This window comes from Macrotis lagotis, chromosome 1 (assembly GCF_037893015.1).
Source record: "Macrotis lagotis isolate mMagLag1 chromosome 1, bilby.v1.9.chrom.fasta, whole genome shotgun sequence".
Lineage (NCBI taxonomy): Eukaryota > Metazoa > Chordata > Mammalia > Peramelemorphia > Peramelidae > Macrotis > Macrotis lagotis.
The window spans coordinates 700318336-700342029 of NC_133658.1; the positions used below are offsets into that span (position 1 = coordinate 700318336).

The 23694-nt window shown below is 34.8% G+C and overlaps 1 protein-coding gene across 5 annotated transcripts in view; it reads left to right on the top strand.

Moving 5' to 3' along the window:
* The window catches only part of SLC38A11 (solute carrier family 38 member 11), a 78625-nt gene extending 56992 nt beyond the window's left edge, over positions 1 to 21633 (top strand). For all 5 annotated transcript variants that reach the window (XM_074236574.1, XM_074236582.1, XM_074236563.1 and 2 more), the window contains 3 exons: positions 2614 to 2726; positions 7608 to 7739; positions 21309 to 21633. In XM_074236574.1, the coding sequence (XP_074092675.1) occupies positions 2614 to 2726; positions 7608 to 7739; positions 21309 to 21596 (533 nt within the window). In that variant the 3' untranslated portion in view covers positions 21597 to 21633. The remainder of the gene's footprint in view (positions 1 to 2613; positions 2727 to 7607; positions 7740 to 21308) is intronic.
* Positions 21634 to 23694: the final 2061 nt, after the last annotated feature.

The following is a 23694-nucleotide window of genomic DNA, read 5'->3' on the forward strand; positions in this document are numbered from 1 at the left end:
TCCTCCTTCATGAACCAACCCAAACAGCCAGATAATGACCATTCACCAAACACACCATACCTCACCTTCTCCCTGTACCATAACTCGTGTTGATCACTTGATAGAAATAACTTTCACCTTTTCATTATCAATAGTAATGATGGGAACTGGACTGGATCTGTGATTTCATTAATAGTAGGGAACTTGCAGATGAGAAAACACTGGGCAAGTCAGCATTTTTGCTGCAACTCAAAAATTTAGAGAGTTTCCCTCAGAGAATTAAGGGATTAAAGGGACTTGCCAATGGTCACATAACAAGTATATATCAGAGGCAAGATTTGAACTCAGGGCTTCCTGGCTTTGAGGCCAGCTCTCTATCTACTCTTATCATTCATCTATAATTCATAAGAATAAAAGTTAAAATAGAAGAAGAATAAAAGTAAAACATATAAAAAATAAACTAATTTTGTTTGTATTTCAATCATGATAGTCTCATCTGGAATCCGAATCATCATTAAACTGCAGCACACACTAAAAATGTTGCTAAAAGTATGTTTAAGATCCCAGAATCAGGAATAGGAAGCAACCTCAAAGATCATCTAGTCCCCTCCATACCTGAGAAAAGATTCCCTTCAATTATTCACCCAACAAATGAAAAACCAGACCTTGAAGGTATACAGAAGGAGTAACTCATTACCTCAAAGGAAAGACTAGTCCACTTTTTAGAATTCCACTCTTAATTATTAAAACCTAATCTGGATCTAAATGTGCTCTTTGCAACTTGTGTTCATTGGTCATGATTCTGTCTTCTGGGGTCACATGTGGAACAAACCTAAACCCTATTCCCAATGAAAGTTTTTCAATATCTGAAGAAAGCTATTATGACAGGAATTAAAGGAGTCATATATTATATTCATAAGCAGGTTTGTCCTTTGAAACAAAAAAATCAGAGGTTGTTTTCCCTTTTTTTCTCTTTTGGAATAACTAAATAGAGTATATGATTTTAATCTAGTTTTCCATCTGGACTGATTGAAACAAGGTGGCAAAATAATTTAAAAGCAGGAAAAACACTTTACACCGAAAAGAACAGGCCCTAAATAGCTATTCTTTTATCATTCCCCTCCCCTTTCCTGCCTTTTCCTCTGCATCCTCTTCTCTAAATTGTTCAGAGATGATAATGCTCTCTTGAAAACCTATTTTGATGGAGATACTTAGTCACTAATTCAGTTTTTTTTAAAGGTATAATTACCCTGTCATTTCTCTTGTCCTGATTCCATATAATGTTGTCCATGAAGTTTGTATTTATTTTTTCTATTAACAACAAATGCCAAATGCTAAGAAGGATAATGCCTGAAATTCCTCCCCATGGTACAGAGACTATGCTTAGATCTTGTACTGTGGTATTCAGGAAATGCAGGTCTCCAGATGTCCGTCTCTCCACTTCCTTTGGAGTCTGTCCTTGTTCTGAGAATAACACTTCAAAAGAAAACTTGTTTATTTTAACCAGAAATTTTTCTTTCTATTACTAATTGAATAATCAGAAGCAAAGAGCATAAGGACATTTTGTTAAGCTAATTCCAGAGTTCTCCAATATAAGTTTTTCCCTTCTTTTTAAATTAAATTTTATTTTCAATCAACAAAAATTTATTTTTCTTTACTCTCTGGGGGGGGGGGGGGGGGAGAGGAAAAAGGAACCCTTGTAATAAATATGTCTGGTTCAGTAAAACAAATTCTCATGTTGACCATAATTGTTTCTCAGGCTACATGTTTTATCTATCACCTCTTTGTTAGGAAGTGGTTTAGGAAGCATTCTTTCTCATTGGTCTTTTAGTGGGATTAAGTAACTTGCCTAAAGTGGGTCACTTCATTAATCAAGGAACCCACCAATCAGCCCCTGAAAGAAATCCCAAAATGAAAACTTCAAGGGGTGTCATAGTCAAAATCCAGAACTTCCCAAATCTAGAGCTCATGAATCAGGAAAAATACTGCAAGCAGCCAGAAACACCTCCAATACAATTTTCAGAAGCAATTTGTAGTTAGGCTACCAAAAATGAATGTTATAATCAAGGGAAGACTGTCACCTAGTTATCATTAATTAATAACTCATTTCTGAGGGGGAGTATTGAGTCATGTCTCAGGAAGAAACTTGGGAAATTTTTTGCTTAGACATCTGAAACTGGACAAAATGTTTTCATGTTTGTTCCAGATGATTTTTAAAAATTTATTGAAACTTGAAGTTTTAGGCAATGTCATAATCATTATTTTAAAACAATTGGATTTTTTTTTCAATTATCAGGCATTTTCCCACCTCTTACCCCTCAACCCACTGAGGGGGAAAACCTTTATCAGAATTAAACAAATGTCTACATTAGCCATATGCAAAAATGATTGTTTTTATCCTTGATATTTCTCTATCATGAGGTGGGCATTGTTCTTAATCATCAGTTCTCTAGAATCGTGTTGATCATTACATTACAATTCTTAAGTCTTCCAAAATTATTCATTTATTACAAAATTGTACATTTATTACAGTATAAATTGTTCTTCTGGTTTAATTTCAGTCAATATCAATTCATACAAATCTTTTCAAGTTTATTGAGCTATTAAATACTTCAATTTTATGTTATTCCCTAGGAGATTTGTTTGAAAATTATTGTAAAAATGATGACCTTATTAACTTTGGACGATTTTGTTATGGAATCACTGTCATTTTGACATATCCAATAGAATGTTTCGTGACCAGAGAGGTAAGCATTTACAATTCACTTTTCAAGTATAGGTTTTGCTCATGTAGTTTCTTCATTGACTTGATATTAGATTTTTTTTTTGCTAATATGTGCATTCAAGACAATCTCTACCACTTGTTAGATTTCTTTTTAACTATTCAGCAACAGGATTTAAGGAAAAGTTTCATTCTTGAAATTCTAGAGCTGAAAGGGACCTTAAAAATCATCTGAAGGACTTCCATTACTTAATATATGAAGACAATAAAGATTGAAAAGTTAAATAGTTTGTTCAAGGCTAATTAGTGGCAGAGTGGAAATAGACTTGATATAGTCTCTGATTTTCTGGGTAATTAATGTTCATTCCACTACCCAACTGATATTGCTGCCCATTCGGAGATTTATGAGAAACTTTCACAAGCAGAATGTGTTAATCATGGTTAGGCTTGAGTTTATATTAACATAAGGTCAAATATTTATATAGGTACATTCCTTGGTTTTTCCTGGCATTTGGTATAGACAAACTGAATTTTAAAAAACAAAGCCCTTATTCAAACTTTTTTCATGATTTTGCTACTTAGATTTTTCTTTCCTCACAGTTAACCAAAAAAGTATAGAATCCCCTCAGTAGAATTAGTTTGATTCATATATGTATGTATGTATTAATGTATATAAACTGAAAATATTTTGTGCTTTTTTGAATCCCTAAAGTTCAAATTTAAACCTTTATTTGTACCTATAATAATACATTTACTTTTTTTTTTGCCTTTGTGCAAGACAGTGGGGTTAAGTAACTTGCCTAAAGTTATGCAGCTAGGTAATTATTAAGTGTCTGAGGCTGGATTTGAACTCAGGTCCTCCTGACTCCAGGACCAGTGCTCTATCCACTGCACCACCTAGCTGCCCCCTATAATTTGCTTTTAAATTTCATTCATATCTCCTTAGTTAATTTTGTAGTAACCACTATGAAATTCCATTCAATTGGATTTGATAAATTAAGGGAGAGCTATATTAAGATGGGAGTGAAAAAAATGTGGCTGTAAGGTGGTCCATCACATAATCCCTTAAAAATCCTATTTGCATACATTTGTAGTTTAATATGATTCATAGTAAACTTTTTAAAAGTGATACTAAGAAGACCCCTAAACTTAGGAGCCCATTCCTACAGACTATTTGCACAGTCTAGGGTGAATATATTATAATATAGTTAATATATTAAGTGGACAGCCTGAAGCTTTAATAGAATGTCCAATTTAATGTGCTTTAGAAGGCAAGAAGATTTTTTGGGGAGTTTTGTCCAGCCCTATAGTCTTAGAAGAGGAGATTCTAGGTATGGAAACTCCCCCAAACTGTGTAGATTGACAACTTGCCCAGAGTCATATGTCCAAGTAGCACACCTTGGGAGTCAGATATAACCCTCTGTCCACTATATCATGCTGCTTCCCAGACAGGGTCCCACCTAAAGTGCCAGTCTTGGGCCAGGGACAATTTGAATCTGTAATTCAAAACCCTAATTATACTTTTTGCTTCATCTTATTTTCCAAATAAGCATTCTGTCCTTCTCCTTCACCCCCATCTTAAAAGAAAAAGGCATAGTCAAGCAAAGCAAATGTATCCATTATTCAACTCCAAAAAAAATGTTTTTATTTTTCCAGGAGGTGGGTATCATAGAATTTCCAGAATTGTGATTAGTCATTGCATTGATCAGATACCTTTCAAAGTTGTTTGCCTTTATAATATTAATGTTATTGTATATTTGATCTCCTGATTCTTCTTACCATAGTTTGCATTAATTCATACAATTTTTCCAGGTTTCTCGGAACCCTTCCTTTTCATCATTTTTTACAATACAATAGTATTACTTTATAAACTATAATTTGTGGAGTCATTCCTCAGATGATGGGTATTCCCTTACTTAGTTTTCAGTTCTGCAACTTTAGAAAAAAGAACTACCCTAAATATTTTATTTGGTGTCTGTGTCCATGTTTGTCTGTGTGTGTGTGTGTCCTTTTCCTCTTTCTTTGATCTCTTAGAGATTTAGGCCTAAGAAATATATCATTAAATGGTTATATACATTTTAGGGACTTTTTTGCATCATTTTGAATTGATTTCCAAAATAACTGGACAAATTAATAGATTTCATTCTTTATATATATTTTTTTCAGATGGTTAAGTATGGATTCTTAGTTCTTTGGTAGGGGAAAAAAAGAGCTTTTGAGATTTTGAGATAGGAAAGCATAGGCATCTTCTGCTTTAATTTTTCTCCAATCCTTTCTCAAGTCCAAATCTGGTTTTTAGATCAAAACTCTTGCATTGTGCATATCTTATTTAATTGCCAAGCATTAATTGTTCGAATCATTCCACCTTCAAGTTTTCATCTTGCAGGACTTAGGACTGAATATTTGGTGGGGCTTTTTGTTCTGTTTCCAAGTGCCATAACCAGGAAGAGGAATTAAATTAAAAACTCTGCCATAGGATAGCATACCCTTATGAAGATATGAAGAAACCTTCATTTAGATCTCTCTCCCCTTTCCTCTTTCTTTTTATCCTTGCTTCCATGCACACACAAACACGTACACAAACCATGTAGCATGAGTTCAACAGGGATTATTCTAAGTAGAGAGCATACAGTGTATTATTTAAGTGGTGCCAAAATGTCTTTTAGCCCTAAAATAACTCCTTTACCACTATTTCAATTTTGAACTTTCCATCAGTACAATTATTCTTTAAAGGTCTTACAAGGATGTGTATTTTAATTGGGTTAAGGCATTATTATGTAGGTTTTTTGTTTGGTTTAGTTTGGAACAGGCCTATGACTTCATCTACTTAGGGAACTCAAGTTATGGAAAATCTGTCTACTGGTACAAGTTGGAAAACCATACATAATTAGAACCTTAAACAATTGCCTGGGTCAATGAATGATTTTGTATCAGAGACAGAACTGTAACTTTATTCCAAGGACCGTTATACATCAGAATTACATTATATCATTTGGGGGGAATGACTTATCTAGAAGCTATTTACTTCTTTCAAGAATCTGATTATCATTTTATTGTTTCACCATTATTACTTTTTATGTTTTTAATTAAACAAGAATTTATTATGTTCATGAAATACTGTGCTAGGTTCTGGATATTTTTAAAAAAATGAAACATTTCCCACCCTCCAGAACTTTATGTGCTACTGGGTAGGATACAAGAGGTAAATTGAGAAGTAAAAACAAACCAATATAAGGAAGAAAGGTTTACTAACACGTAGGAGTACAAATGAAAACTTCGTGGAAAAGGTCATACTTTACCTGAGCCCTAAATTAATCTAAGAATTCTAAGAAGCATAAGTACAGAGAGGGTACATTTGAAGAATAGGGGAAAGCCTATAAGAAAGCAAATAGTTAAGTTTAAAGAAATAAGTGGCAGAAGCACTTATTGCCTGAAGGCAAGTAAATAGGAAATGTAACTCAAAAATGTAGATAATGATCAGGTATGGATAGGCATTAAAAGAAAATCTAAGAAGTTTGAAAAATATGTCCTTACCTGTAAAGAAAGGAACTAAAACTAGATGGTCTCTAACAATCTAGATTAATGATAATTAAATCAAGATCTCTAATGTCTCAGATCTAAATAGTCATCTAACTAGATGACTTCTAGTCCTAGGAATTAGCTAGTTTTAGGAGGTAGCTTTCTACATTTACCTTGATCTTTTTTTTTTCCCCTCCTGTTTACATTGCTCATATAACAGGGTCATTTATGACTCCATGACTTTGTTCATGTTCTTCTTGCCTTCCTGGAAGTAACTAATAATATGCAAGTCCATTTACTTCTAGTAGAAGCTCAAGTTCAACTTTCTCCTCAAAGGTTTTTGTGACTACCCCAGTCCATACAATATTATTAGCTAGTAAGCTCTCTGTCATTTGAAGTATTCAAGAAGAGCCTAATAAGGCCCGGGTTACTTCAAAGGTTTTCTTGCAATTTTAAATTCTGCTATTCTGTAAACTCTATCCACAAACTCCTAATATGCCAGAGAGTCAAACAGTCAGGTAAATTACATTCATTAAGTGGTTCCTATAGATTGGCACTGAGCTAACCATTTTAGCCCTTTAATTTTATATTCACACTTTTATTTTCCAAGACTGTTTAAAAGCTCTTAAGAGCAGGAATTTCATACTTTACACATATTTTATTTTCCCCATAACACCTAACATAGTGGAGGATAAATAGTAAATGATCAATAAAAGTTGATTATTTTCTAAAGGATGATGTTTGGTTACTCTCTATCCTCACTGAAAAAAAAGGATAAGTGAAAACAGCTTTTAACTACAAGATGGAGTTTAGATGAAAACAAAGAAGCAATGGATCACTGAGCAAAGTTGTGAAATCTCCTTCCTTAGAAACCTTTCAAATAGCCATCTGTCTAGTTTATTTTAGTTGTAGATCTGTTTGTATCCAGAGAAAAGGCCTTTTCCATCCCAAGGATAGTTTATGTCTTATCCTAATGTTGGCATTCAATTGTCTGTATAGCTGTAATGTTTTTATTTCCTGAGCAAAACTGGTCATGTCAAGCATGTGTTTTGGAAGGAATAGAGACATTATTATTAAATTTTATTTTGACCTTAAAAGTTTTAAATATGTGTATGTGCATTCACACACACACACACACACACACACAGACACACACACACACACATATATATATATATATATATATATATACATCTATAGTCTAGTGGTATAATACTAAAAATATCCTATCCAATACTTGCATATGGTTAGTTTTTTTTTCTGGAAAGCAATTACAGGAAAGTATTATTTCTTAGGAAACAATTGATGTAACAAAGAGCTGTGTATAAAGAAAAAATACATAAACATGAAATAGACACTCAATTTTCTTAATCTTCTTTTTTGACAGGTAATTGCCAATGTTTTCTTTGGTGGGAACCTTTCAAAAATTTCTCATGTTATAGTGACAACAGTCATTATTACTATGGCTACACTAGTGTCATTGATTGTTGATTGCCTTGGGATTGTATTGGAGTTCAATGTAAGTATAATTAAGTTATTTTCAAATTGCAATAAAACACATTCTGAAACATATATATATATATATATTCTGAAATATATATATATATATATTCCATGATTAATGATGTATAGTATTTGTAGTGCCTTCATATGCTGCTAAAGTATAATCCTATAGATGTTGAATTTTCTTTGCCAAGCAAAAACATATTCAGAGAGACTCACTTATTCCTCACATATGGTCAGTTGCCAAATCATGCCTTTCTGCCTCCATAACATCTTTCTACTCACATACACAGATACTACCTTAGTTCATGTCTTCATTCTTTCTAACTTGGACTTTTGCAGTAGCTTCTGCATTTATCTCCATGCCTCATGTCTCTCCTCTCTCCATCACATCCTTCACAAAGTTTTCCAAAGTGATTTTCTTAAATTTACATATCTGATGCTGTCTTTCCCATACTCAATAGATTCCAGTGTCTCTTTCCTCTAGAACCAAAGATAAGCCCCTCTGTTAGCAAGTTTTAAAACTTGATTCCTTTAAAAAACTTGATTGAACCTTTAAAACTTGATTCCAAACTACTTTTCCAGACTAATACTTTGATGTACATATTGTAGAATATAATCTTCTTGAGGGGAGGAACCATTTCATTTTTTTATCTGCATCCTATCACTTCATGATTGCTTAATATGCTTATTGATGGATTGATTTCCATGTATGTAAAAGTTAAGTATCTATCCATATCATAGATCTGACCTGTCATCAAGTCCTTATGACTCGCCCTTCAAAACCTTCTTTTTCTTCGTAAATGTAGAAACAATACATCAATTCAATTTATCTTTAATATCAATTCTTTTCTCTTCAGTTCAGTTCAATCTAGACACGAGTCTAAATTGATTTTAACAAAACCTTCTGGCTATTCTCTTTGATTCCAGGTTTTCTCCTCTCATCCATTCAAAACACCATTCTAATCTTAATCACTTGTACTCATTTATATTATCAAGTTCAGAATCTTAGGAGTAGTATAAAATCACAGGAAACATCTCATCTAACTAACATAAAAGAGGAATCTCTTCTATAAAACTCTAGGTAAGTGATTCTCCAGCCTCTGCTTGAAAACAGGTCAAGCCCACTGCTTCAAGCCCATGCCATTTTTGAATATGCCACTTCATTTTTTTTGTTGTTTTTTGCAAGGCAATATGGTTAAATGTGACTTGCCCAAGGTCACACAACTAGGTAATCATTAAGTGCCTGAGGTCGATTTTGAACTCTGGTCCTCCTGACTCCAGGGCTGGTGCTCTATCCACTGCACCACCTAGCCACCTCTGAATATGCCACTACTTTTGCAATTTTTTTTACTTGCCTTTTTGGTATAATGGAAGAAGCATTGACTCTGTGATCAGTGGGCCTGGGTTCAAACCCTGTTTCTGACATTTCCTGTTTTAATGACCTTGGGCTAATAAATTCCTTAAATTTCATTTTAATCATAAAATGAAAATATTGCATTAGAAGGTCTCTCAGATCCTTTCCTATTTTTTTTAAAGATGTAGCATGATGTAGTCATTAGGACAATGAAATTGAAATTAATAAGACTTGGACTCAAATCTCACCTCAGCCACTGGCTAGGTAATACTAAACAAGTTCCTTAGCCTCTTTGTGGCGCATTTTCTTCTGTAAAATGAAGAGATTGGATTTCATAGCCTTGAAGCTCCTTTCTAGCTTTAGATGTTTGATCCCATGATCCTTCTATTAAAACTAACATTTGTCTCTATAACTTCCCAGTTCTTCTATCTGGAACCAGCAGCATAAATCCAATCTCTCTTCTACATGATAGCCCTTTAAATCCTTGAAGACAGCAATTAGGTCCCACCCCACTCCAAGTACAGGGGTAGCTAACAACCTTAGGTCCTTTATCATATTCTCTTCTTTCAGAGGCTCTCTTAATGCAGCCTAAGATTGCATAAACTTTTCTGGTTGCCATGTTCAAAGTTGATTCACATTTTTCTGAGAGTAAATCAAACTCTTTTTCATGAATCTTTTTTGCATAAACTGCTATCCAGTCAAACTGAAGCCAGTTTCTGAAAACAAATGTAGGAATTTCCATACTCCTTTTAAATTTAGGTATTTTAATGAAGATGAGTTTACTTTTTAGTAATCATCATTTCTTATTGCAAATGTCTACAAACCATCCCTTAATAATATGTTCTAGAAATTTACCAAGGATTAATGTCAGACTCACTGGACTACAGTTTTACAAAATCTACTCTCTTCACTTTTTTTTTTAAAGAAAATCAGTATAGCATTTACCCTTCTTAAATCCTAAGGCAATGATCTTATTCTCTATCTTTTTTCAAAGGTCATTAATAGTAATACATACTTTCTCATCTATCGGTTCTTTAGAAATACTGGATTCTAGTTTGTGAGGGCCCCTTAATTTACCAGATAGACATTAACCCTCCTCTGGTCCCTTAACTCTTATTGTATCACTACAAGTCATTTTCTATGCCAATATTGCTTATCCCTAATACAGAATTTTGCTTGACATATCATAGTAAATGCTTAATAAATTCATGTGGACCTGCTTTCTGTTAGTTATGACTGTGAAACTCAATTGGAAACTCCTTGAGAGGAGGGTCTGATATAGTTTATACTTCCTCTATACCCCTCACACAAAATACTACAGAAATTAAAACATACTGAGGATAATCTCTACTCTCTTCAGAAGAGAGTGTAGTTCAGAAATTATTTCTGCACCTAATATCTAGCACCGAAAAACACAAATACCTTTAAGTATCTCATCATCTGTACAGTAAATGATCAACATGGTCATTTCTGGCTCAATTCTTTTGTGAAATGTCTCATTTGAGTTCATTATATTAACTAGTTGGAATTTTGTTACAAGAGAAATGAACAACTTTAGTAACTTCCTCACCCTACTCACTACTACTATGTAGTATCCTGTTCCAATGTGACCCCAAACACTGGACAAATCACTTAACCCTATTGCCTCAATTTCCTCATCTATAAAATGATCTGGAGAAATAAATGTCAAACCAATCCAGAGTCTTCAACAAGAAAGCCCTAAAGAGGATCATAAAGAGTTGGAAATGCATGAAACAACTGAACAACAACATCCAAATAGCTCTCGGTTCCTCCTTCAAAATAGACAGACAGCCTTCCTCATGCTACAAAATCAGTGCATTTCAGCCCTTTTGGCCATAAATCAAGTTCCTTATTTCCCTGAACCTCCATCTATAAAAAGGAGAAATATATTTCCAAATCGAAAACCCTTTTTAACCATTTGACTGCCTCTGATAACATACTGCCAGGAAGTCAGTAAGTATTTGGTCTTGAAAGTTACAGAAAAGAGGTTAGTGATAAGGGACAGGGGTAAAGACAAAAGATGTCTAAGACATGTACCCTGGCCTAAACAAGATTTTATGATATGGTTGGTGACAAATAAGTCTTATGTCTAAAAAAAAAAAAAAACAAGAAAAACTTTTTGGCAGCTGATACTAAATTGAGTAACAAAGACTAAAAGGGCTAGTTGCCTTTTAGGTGACACAATAGAAAGCCAAGGAGTCAGGAATATCTTCAAATCTGATCTCAAATATCAACCAGCTGTGTGATCTTGGACAAGTCACTAGACCTCTGTTTGCTTCAATTTCGTTCAACTGTAAGATGGGTATTATAATAGCACCCACCTTCTAATCATGTATGTAGATGTCAGCTATCATTATTATTATTATTATTATTATTATTATTGTAACATTTTAAAAGACTATCCTGAAACTAGGTTCTCCCCTTCAACTTGAACTTCAAAGTTTACAATATAACTCAGTTCCCTTCTCTGTAAATTCTTTAAGTTTAAAAAATTTATTGGAAAGTGATATCTATGGATAGGCTGTGATAGTGAATTGTGTTTAAAAGAAAATAAAAATAAACCTTAAGGGGAAAATATTATTTTAGCTAATAAGCTTTAGTTCTTTGGCAATCCTGTTTGATTGCAGCTATTGAGAAACAGTGGTAAACTATGAACCTCACAAATGAGATGTGCACAAAGCATCCCAGTCTTCATTTTACAAAACCATAGTAACATTTACCAGGATTGTTATTTGAATTCCTTAATGAATACTCAGTTTCTACTTTCCTCTGACTGCTCCTTTGACCTACCACACTTTTAAAAACCTCTTGCTAAAAGAACTATTATAACCCTAAAGAATCGATAATATCAGGGAATTTTGCATTCTGGCCATCTTTGGACTGAGGAAATGGTAAAGGAGTTAGACTGGTGGAAGGGAGGAAGTAATGCAATTCTAGCATTGGTATTGATGTAAGGGTTACAATATCAACCTTATATTGGTGATGTGGCACCATCGTCTCCCTGATTCCCCAGGATAGGAAGATAATCAGGTTAAATGTTCTCAGTCCCTTCTCCATGGGACAGTGAGACAACTGGGGGTTTTTCCCCTCTTCTTATAATTATACCTCAGTTTCCAATCTTAACCAGAAAATGAATGGACAAAGCAGAAAACAGGTAAATTAGGATTAGGAAAACCTATGTCAAATAAACAAGAACCAAGTCAATATGAACTCAGTGGCACAGTGGATAGAGCACTAGCCCTGGAGTCCAAATCAGACTCAGATACTAGCTATGTGACCCTGGGTAAATCACTTAATCCCAATTACTTCCTAAGTCATTGTAGCTCTCCTGCTTGTATTTTTGGAACTCAAATTATTGGGGAAAGAGACAAAAGAGAGATGGACAAGACTGAAAAGTAGAGTCTTTTCTTAAATGTTCTTTTTCTAACATTTAATGTTATTTCAGAGTATGGGAAAGCATGCCTCAAAGATTGTATCCTTCATTTTTTTGATCTGAAGAAGGGAGTAAGCAGTTCAGGAAAAGTTTCCATGTTATGAAAAGGAGCTCATATATTTGGTTAATAGAGAAAGAACTAACCCAGTTATTAGAGCAAAAGTAGAAGGAAATTCAAATTTATAAAAAAGCAAATTCCTAGTTTTGGAGAAAATAATATGCAACACAGGTATGGAATGTTGTACCATGTAGAAGAGACCTAAGGTAGATGCATTTTGACAGACATTTTTAAAAAACAATGTAGTTGTTGCTGAGATAAGTTCCAGTAAATACCTTTCACAAAGAATCCTAAAATGAAGAACGGGCTTGTATCTTCACTCCTCACAATGAGATGCTGTTGCACATTAGCCTTTAATTAGTCTTTAATCTAGTCTTTAATTTTTATTGCCTTTTTTACCGACTCTACCAATTCTAATTTACTGGAACTGGATACACATTTTTCTGGAGTGGCCACAGTGAAGGGAAGCACCAGGAAACTGGAGTGGTTTTGCAATCAAAACTAATCTAGTCAACTAACTTGTATGCCTACCAAAAGGAATGAATGACAGACTCATGTGAATGAGATTGCCACTTGTGGGAAAATGCCTTGCCACCATCATCAGTGCCTATGCTCCCACCATGATGAACTCCAATGGAAGTTGAAGAAAAATGTTATGAAACCATGAAGAACCTTATCATCAATGTACCAAAAGAGGACAAATTTATAGTTCTAGGTGATTTTAATCCTAGAGTAGGCTTACTACTGAAGACTTATGCATCTCCTGACCTCATCACAAACACTGTCTTCTAAGAGCAATAAAACTTCCTGGATGTACCTCACAGCAAACATTGGCATCTAATAGACTATGAGATTGTAAGAAGGGACAAATGTGTAGTACAGAGTACTGAATGTCACAGACTCATCCTTTCCAAGCTAAATATTCACATTCAACCAAAGTGGTGACCCCAAGGCAAAATGAATACTAGAAAAATTAACTTCAAGACATTAGAATGTCTCCTTGAGTACAGTTTGCTCTTAACTTGGAGAGAAAATACACAGTTGGCAACAATGGAGCAGAAAAAGAACAGCAGCTTTCAGAGATCTGGTATACAGCACTGCATTTGCTCATCTGGGCCAGAACACTTGCAAATACCAAGACTGGTTTGATGAAAATGATGGGGAACTACAGATACTACTAAATGAAAAATGAAAACTCCACAGGGTTTACCAGAAGGATAGTGCATCCATTTCTTTTTTCTTTTTTTTTTGAAAGGCAACGGGGTTAAGTGGCTTGCCCATGGCCACACAACTAGGAAATTATTAAGTTTCTGAGGCCGGATTTGAACTCAGGGACTCTTGACTCCAGGGCCAGTGCTCCATCCACTTAGCCACATAGCTGCCCCTAGGGCATCCATTTCTAAGAAGGCAGCATTGATTCCATCAAACCTAAAGTTTAAATGAAGCTTAGAGAGATGCAGGACTCTTAGTTCACTAGAAAGGTAGATGAAATTCAATAGTAAGAAACCAAAGTGCTTTTATGACATACTGAAGGCTATTTAAGGGTCAAAAGACCTGTAGTACATTTCAACTACTCCATAGGACCATGATCTTAGAGAGATGGGCTTAACACTTCCCAGTGTTTTTATAGACTCTTTTCAATCAATGCAGAAGCCATTGACCATTTACCCCAAATTGAAGTCAATCTATCCCTAGCTGAAGTTCCAACTGAAAAAATTTTGATTGTCATTAGGCTTCTTTCAAGTGGCAAAGCAAATCTGGTGCTGATTCTATCCCCACTGAGCCTACAAGGTGGGGGTAGGGGTGGGGGTCCATTGTTCATCCAAAAGCTGACTGAAATTTTCCAGGTTATCTGTCATCTAACTCCCATCTCTATAAAAGTGAATAGATTGTCCTGTGCCAATCACATGGCTATTTGTCTCTTAGTCATTGCTGGTAAGATTCTTGCCAGAGTCATCTCCCAGAGAGCCAGTAGCTTCAGGAAGAATCAAATAACAATATGTACTGCCTTATAAATCCAGGAAAAATGCTAAGAGTAGAACTGGGGTCTGTAAATGACATTTGAAGGCCTTTGAAACCATCAATCATGAGGGATTATGGAAAATTATGTCAAAATTTGGTTGCTCAGGTAAGTATTGTAAGTCAGTTTCATGATGGTATGCTTGTCTGGGTTCTAGATAGTGTTCTCATGATTTCCTGGTCACCAATGGAATGAAACAAGACTGTGTCCTTGCTCCCATGCTTTTTATCATGATATTTTTAGCCATATTATCAAATGCCTGCACTGAGGATAAATACAACCTCAAGGTAAGTTACCACACTGATAGTAAATTCTTCAACTTGAAAAAGCTACAAACCAAGACCAAAGTGGAAGGAGTGTTGGTGCATGATCTTCTGTTTACAGATGATTGTGCACTCAGTGCAACCTCTGAAGTTGAAATTCAACGAAGTATGCATTAATTCTCTCCTGCTTGTACTAATTTGGTCTAACAATTAGCAACAAGAAAACACAATTGCTCTATCAACCAGCACCACACCATCCATATATATGGAATCATTGGTTACAGCAAATGTAGAAGTTTTGAAAACTCTAAATAAGTTTCCTTACCTTGGCAGTGTATTTCTAGGCAGGTACACATTGAGGCATTGCCAGAGTTAACTCAGTATTTGAGAGGCTCCAAAAGAAAGCGTGGGAGAGAAGAGGTATTAAGCAGACTGAAGGTCTACAGAGCCATTGTGCCGACCTCGTCGCTGTATGCCTGTGAAATCTGGACTGTCTACCAGCTCCATGCTAGGAAACTGAATCATTTCCATTTAAAGTATCTTAGGAAGATTCTGAAGATCATCTGGCAGGAGAAAATACCAGACACTGAGGTACTTCCTCAAGCTAAAAAACCAAGCATTCAAACATTATTATAGAGAACTCAACTATAATGGACTGGGCATATTGCTAGAATGCCAGAAGTATACTTGCTAAAAAGACTATTTTATGGAGAATTCCCATAGGGGAAAGCATTTTCAAGGGAGTCAGAAGAAGCGATACCAGAACACCCTGAAGGTTTCTCTTGGAGAACTTTAGAATTCATTGTGAAGCATGAGAGACACTGGCACAGGACTATCCAGCATGGTGACCATTCATCAGAAAGGTTGCTGTGCTCTGTGAGCAAGGCAGACTTGAAACAGTTCAGAAGAAATGTGTGATACATAAGTCCTTGTGCTCATGTCGGTCTGATCAGCCACAATCAGACACACTATATTTCCAACATAATGATGCCATTTTGGTCTTCTTCAATAATGAAGAACAAGAACCAATCAGTCTTTTCTTTAACTTTTATGTTTTTTTACCTGCTCTACTGAGTCTGATTCACAGAAACTCATGATTGCTAACAAAAAAAAAAACCATCTAAATGAATGGAGTCTTCATGACTCCATTAGCAATGGACTCCAATTCTATCATTGTCCAATGTTCTGTTGAAAACAGAAGATCACAGATTTTTGGTTAGAAGTGACCTTTGTCATAGTATGGTAGATTAGGGTTGGAAGAAATTTTAGAAGTCCAGCCCCATCATTTTTTAACTTGAACTCTGAGACCACAATCACACAGCAAGTAAATGTCTAAGACTGATATGAATACAGATCCTCTGAATCCACATCCAATCATAGTCTCCAATTTTCTTTTAGGACCATCTTTGGAAATTCTATTCTTGTTTAAATCAGGGTATCTTGGGGCTTTCTTCACAAAGAAACCCCTAGAGTGGTTTGCCATTTCCTTCTCCACCTCATTTTATTGATAAGGAAACTGAGGCTAACAAATTTAAGTAACTTGCCCCAAAATAAATAATGTCTGAGGCCAGATTTGAACTCAGGAAAATGAGTCTTCCTAACTCCAGTTGTGGCACTCTATCCACTGTGCCATCCAACTGTCCAAAACTGGAAATAGATGCCATTTAATTGAGTAGTAAAATAGCATCCAAACAATCTTTTTTTAAAATAAAAGAAAGATTTTATTTATTTTGGGTTTTACAATGTTTCTCCTAATCTTGCTTCCTTCCCCCCTTTACATTATTTCCATGGTATACATTGATCTAAATTGAATGTGATGAAAGAGATCATATCCTTAAGGAAGAAAAATAAAATATAAGAGATAGCAAAATTACATAACAAGATAACGTTTTTTAAAAAATTAAAGGTAATAGTCCTTGGTCTTTGTTCAAATTCCACAGTTCTTCCTCTGGATACAGATGATATTCTCCATTGCAGACAGCCCAAATTGTCCTTGAAGAATGATTGCTCATTAATGATTGGTCCATTAAGGTTGACCATCACCCCCATGTTAGGGTGTACAATGTTTTTCTGGTTCTGCACATCTCACTCAGTATCAGTTCATGCAAATCCCTCCAGGCTTCCCTGAATTCCCATCCCTCTTGGTTTCTAATAGAACAATAGTGTTCCATGACATACATATACCACAGTTTGCTAAGCCATTCCCTAATTGAAGAACATTCACTTAATTTCTAAGTCTTTGCCACCACAAAGAGGGCTGCTATGAATATTTTTGTACATGTGATGTTTTTACCCTTTTTTCATAATCTCTTCAGGGTATAGACCCAGTAGTGGTATTTCTGGATCAAAGGGTCTGCACATTTTTGTAGCCCTTTGGGCATAATTCCAAATTACTCTCCAGAAAGGTTGTTATCAAAACAACTTTAAAAGTAATACCTAGGCAAGATAATAGATTTCTGAGTGATTCTGAAGTCCTGAGCTTATTTTTGGCACATACAGTTATATTGAAGAGAACTAAGAGAAAAAAACAATATAATTAAAGGAATCAAGGAGACTGGATTTGCCATGAGATTAAAGTCATTACATTACTTAACTATCTAATAACCAGAATTGGATTAATAACAAGAAAAGAATCATTTGACCCAGTAGGAAAGAAATTAAAGGATAAAATTTGGGCAAAAATTAATTTGAGCTTGAGTGGTAGCTGGCGGGAAATGACTCATAATAGATTTATTTTATTTGTAGTAGCCAATATGAAGTTGTGGAAACTTTACTTGCCATGTATAAAAGATCCCATCATGCTGTAAATGTTAGCAGTTGAATTAATGAACCATTAAAAGGATGGTAAAATATTGGACCTTTATAGATCCTGCCTTGTTTCTCTGTTGTATAACATATAATGACATGCTTCCAAAAGCACATACAGTGTTCTCAATTTAAAAGTGTAATCATTTAAAGCAAAGAAAATGATAATGATTGTGCTGTCAATGTTGACATTTGTCATCAGATTTGCCATCATATTGGTGGAATTAGCAGATTTTGAGGCAGGAATCTTATATTCAGATACAACATCTGACCAGACTTCCTCTAGTTCAAACATTAGCTTCATTTCTAATAAGATTTATTCTTAATAACTACTTTCTCAATTGTGAGAAGTATAAAAGAAACAGAATGCTTATTGATTTGCCCTTCCTAGAACATTGACATTGGAACAGTTCTAAAATTCTGGATAGCGATAACTCAAGAGGAACTATTGCCAGCCTTTGTAGTGCTTCTACACCTCTCTGTGATTCTAGAGGAATAAACACCACATAAATTTATCCCTACCAAAAAGTTGATTTTTAAAAAGTCTTTCTATATTTACATTTGAGATGTTTATAAGCCTTTATTTCACACCAATAGTTAGCACTTACTTCATAGAAATAAAATCTTCTATAATACACCTAAGTATAGTTAATTGGCTCCTTATTATGTGACCAAAATCTGGGCAGTTACTGATACATTCAAACCTGGTTTACTTGAAAGCAAATTTTTTTGTTCTCCATGTCTATTACCAGTCATCCATTTTACAATTAGCTTTTCTAAATGGAAACTATATAGAGAATCTGAGCTTTTTTATTGGAATGCATTTTTATAGTCTTATCATGTTATCACATTCCCACAGAGGATTATTAATAGTTCAGTGCCTTTTCTGGTCTGCTGATTTCTTCCCCAAACTGCAGAGGGAAGTGGATAGAGCACTGGGTCCTACCTGATTCCAAATCCAGTCTCACACTTAACTAGTTGTGTGATCCTGAGTAAGCCACTGAACCTCTGACTACTTCATTTTCATTAAGTATAAAATGAGCTTAATAATAAAACTTATCTTGCAAGATTAAGGGTCAGCTAGGTGACACTGTGGATAGAGTTCTGGGACTAAAGTCAGGAAAACTCCTTGTCCTGAGTTCAAATGCAACCTCAGACACTTTACTATCAGCGTAATGCTGGTAAAGTCACTTAACCATGTTTGCCTCAGTTTCCTCATCTGTAAAATGAATGGAGAATGAAATGGCAAATCACTTCCTTATCTTTGCCAGGAAAACCCTAAATAGAATCATGGAGACTTGGACATGACTGAACAACAATAAACCCAAGGTGATTGTAAGGATCAAATGAAAAGAAAATTTGTGAATGTTTAGCACATTGCCTAGTATATAGTAAGCACTGTATAAATTCTTGTTTCTTTTCTTCTTTCATCCTGTTTCAACTCAGTTCAACATCCATAAGCATCAGGTAATGAAAAGACAAAACTGAAATAATTTCTGCCTTCAAGGAATTTGAATTCTTGTGGAAGTGTTTTTCCTTCTGGTTTAAGCCTAGCGAAAACCTTGTGAGATAATGACTACAGGTACTCCCTCCATTCTATACATGAGACTTGATAAGGCTGAGTAATTTACAGCTATTAAACAGCTAGGAAGTATCAAAGCAGGGATTTGAACCCAGGTGTTCCCAACTTCCAATAACAGCATTATATTGTGATAACCTTTCTTATTCATAAAATCCTGAAACCTTTAAAATAGTGCCATTCTCTTTTATCATTTTTAATTATCATTATTACTCATTATATAATTTGGTAAATCACAGTTGCTCATTATTTTCATCAGTCTTTCTAAGGACAGCTAGGTGGCGCAGTGGATAGAGCACCAGCCCTGGAGTCAGGAGTACTTGAGTTCAAATCCAGCCTCAGACACTTAATAATTACCTAGCTGTGTGGCCTTGGGCAAGCTACTTAACCCCATTTGCCTTGAAAAAAACAAACAAACAAACAAACCTAAAAAAAAAGTCTTTCTAAGAGTGTTGTGGTAGCAAAATACCTGGTGACTTCTCATTGAATATAGAAGACATTTTCCAAATTGACATACATTGGCAAAAGTATTTCCATTAAAGCTACTCTATAGATATCATCTCTCCTTTTTTTTCATATTCTGAAAATCTGCCTTTACAAATCTATCAAAGACAAAGTGTGGCATACCAGAAAATAAAACAAACCCTAAAAACTGAAAATACTACTTTTATGAAAAATGTTATTTATGGATCCAATGAAATCCAACAACTTTCTATTTTGTGCAATAGTTGTGTGACCTGAAAAGCAAGATTTTTTTGTTATTCATTGTTTAAATTAAAAGCTTCTAGCCTGTCTTTAATATACCACAGAGGTTTGTCAATAACACCCATGGTGGGGGGGGGGGGGTGGAAGGGAATGTTGACAATTGTGAGAATGACCAAGTCCCTCTTTCTTAATTTTGCATTTTATCTCCCAATCTCTGTTTTAAGTCTGACACTTTCCCCTTTGGCTGAATTTATCCATTTGCTAATCTGGTCTAGAAAATTAGGGGGGCAGCTAGGTGGCACAGTGGATAGAGCACCTGCCCTGGAGTCAGGAGTACCTGAGTTCAAATCCAGCCTCAAACACTTAATAATTACCTAGCTGTGTGACCTTGGGCAAGCCACTTAACCCCATTGCCTTACAAAAAACTTAAAAAAAAAAAAGAAAATTAGTCTATTTAGGCCCTTGTGTCTGCTTGTAAAGGTAATGAGTGTGTTTGGTTTTTACACAGATAAGGGTTTAGACATGCTATTTATTGCTAAGTGCATTTAGAGAGCTATTTTTCCTATTTTTATTTATGGGTATACACTTAAATTTATACTGAGAAGGTTTCCTTGCTAAAAAAGGGAGATCTACTTCCCCAAAACAGTCTAATCTCATACTAACTAAAGGTTTAGGCATTTTCTATTTGATAGTCTGCCAAGTGGTGTAGAAAAGTAAGGAACATAACCCAAAATAAATCTAAAATAAATCTTTATAACTTATTTTATTGACTATATGAATTATAAGTTTTAGTTTAATAAATGGGATATTTGAACAAAATTGTGGTATTATAGATAACAATTTCTTAAAATGATTCAAAAATGCATTTGCAAAAAAAGGTTGCATTGGTAGTCATGAAAAATATTCTTATTCTTAACTATATGTTGAAATAACAATAGTTTAATAAAGTTGTTTTCATACACTGTTTTGAGTTAATTTTCATATTTTGAAGTTTTATAGAAGCCTGAGTTCTATACCATTTCTCTGATCTTTGGTGGATCACTCTAGATCTCTGTAGGTTTTAGTTCAAAGAAGGGATTGTATAAGATTGTCTCTGAGGCTCTTTCCAATTCTAATATTCTTTGTGTCTGTGGTTGCAAAATCCTCTATTTGTAAACATACTCTGAAAAAAATAAAACATAATTTCTAAATTCTTTGATATTTTCTCCTCATCTTTCTAATTCAGTTGCAGGTCATGAAATAAGATTTAAAGAACCATTACAAACACTTTTTTGTTTGGTAACTGTCTGAAAAAAATGTTTGTTCTGCCAAATTACCTTATTTCTTCTCATTTCCAACTCACAGGGTGTCCTCTGTGCAGCTCCACTTATTTTTATTATCCCATCAGCTTGTTACCTGAAGCTCTCAGAAGAAAGATGGATCCACCCAGATAAGATTATGTCCAGTGTGATGCTTCTTAATGGTGTGGTTGTGATGGTAGTTGGATTCATCATGGCAGTTACACGTCCCCAAGACTGCAGCCACGGACAGGAAATGGCCTATTGCTTTTCCACAAATGCCTCTTTCTTCAATATCTCACCTTTTCTTGAGCCAACACAACCTCCTGTTTTGAATATTAGTACTTTCTACTGATTTAGTTGCTAATAAAAATATGATATTATATTTTTTATGTGAGACATAAGTTTTGAGCTGTGTAATTATATACCTCTCTGTTCCTTCCTATTCTTGGTTCAGGAGATACCCTTGATACCCTGACCTTTATTTAGATTTCATTTTCTTTTCTATTGTGAGGCCATACTTGTGATATAAAGAAGAAAGTAAACTTGGATGGACTTTTATTTTGCATTAGTTCACAAGTCTTTGAATGATTGTTAAAAATAGAATGAGAACTGGAGTCTTCAAAATCAAAATTATAATTTCATCCACTTAATCTGTAAGTACCATTGTTTTCTGAAATAAGGAATGGTAAGTAAGATTGCAATTCTTTACATCATAATTTAAAATTTACAAGATCAAGTTTTTAAAAGGAAAGAACAAAAGCCAACAAAGATATCTTCATTGAAAGCAGATAAGAAGGAAATATCCAGTGATATACCTTCTTTTGAGTAAAGTGATAAAATAAACTACCTATTCTATTTTGTGTCTTTCTAGCACATGTCTCTTTTTCTACCAAATGCTTCCTTCTTCTTAACTTCCATATTACTGTCAAACTTCTATTTCTTCAAGTCACCCAAACTTGAAACCTGGGGGTCATCCTCCTTGATTCCTCACCTTTACCACCTATTTGCTCTTTTGCCAAGTACTAGGAATTCTACCTTTGTAACATCTCTTGCCCCTTCTCTCCTCTGACACTGACACTCATCTGGTACAGGCCCTCATCATCTTATGCTTGGTTTATTGCAATAGTCTCCTGGTTTGTTTGCCTAGCCTCGAGTTTCTCTCCACTACTGTCCATCCTCCATTCAATTGTTAATATGACCTTCCCAAATGCAGGTCAGAGCATGTTACCCTCCCATTCAGCAAATTTCAGTGGCTCCCTATTACCTCCAGAATCAAATACAAAACCCTCTATTTGGCAATCAAAATCCTTCTCCTCCCACCTCAACCTTTTCAGTCTTCTTAGACCTTTTTTTCTGCACCCCTCCCCAAATACTTGATGATCCCAGGAACACTAATTTCCTTGTGCCTAGAACTAGAAACCCTGAGCACTTTTCAGTGGTTTTTCCTCATGCCTAGAATTCTCTCCCTTATCATCTCATGTCCTGTTTTCCCCCAGCTTCTTTCAAGTCAAAACAAAAATCCTCCTTTCAACAAGAAGTCTTTCCTGATTTCCCTTAATGCTAGTACTTTCCCTCTGTAGATTATCTCAAATTTATCTTTTATATGTTCTGTTTGTACAGTTATTTATATGTTGTCTTCCCCTTATATAGCCAAGGCTTAGTATAGTTTCTGGCACCATAATAGATGTTTAATATGTTTATTGACTAATTTGAGTATCCAGATGAATATTAACTACAAAAAGTGTACCATTATTCTTTAGGGAACAATAATTTCAAAGACATTTGTTTTAATCACACCTTGAATTCTAGGTCTATTTGGTCCCTTGGATATCTCTCTTCCAAAGCCATTCAAACATATCATTGCTAACAGATAAGATATGACCTCAAAAGACAGTAGTCATTTTACAGCAAGAATACAGAATACCTAATCCCCTGGCCAACAATACAGTCCAGAGGTACATATCTCCACATTCTGCCCTAATCATTAGTCTCACTACATTTCCTAAAATAATGATTTGGGATAAATTTTTCATCCATACCTAGGCATAAACCAGTCATACCTTGATCTCCTTATAAACATAATCTCTTTGCTTACAACACCACCACTGATTTCCACATCTAAGAATTTTTGATATATTCCATCACACACAGAAGCTACTTTCCAAGATACCTACTCCACCAATGACAAACACTGAGATAACTCCTTTAAAATTTGGAGGAAAATAACAGTTATAGGAAAATGCATAGTCTCTTTAATTTAGACACATAGCTTTGCCACTATTCACTCAGCTTGGAGAAATAGTAAATGATTGTACTTTCCCATTTTTAGCATCTTAACAATAAAGGGATTTGTTTGGTAGAACTGACAAAGCAAAAGGAATATGTGCTGACGGATTTCTCCACATATTTTCAATAAAATGCCAGTGTTTGTTTATAAAACTTTTCCAAGA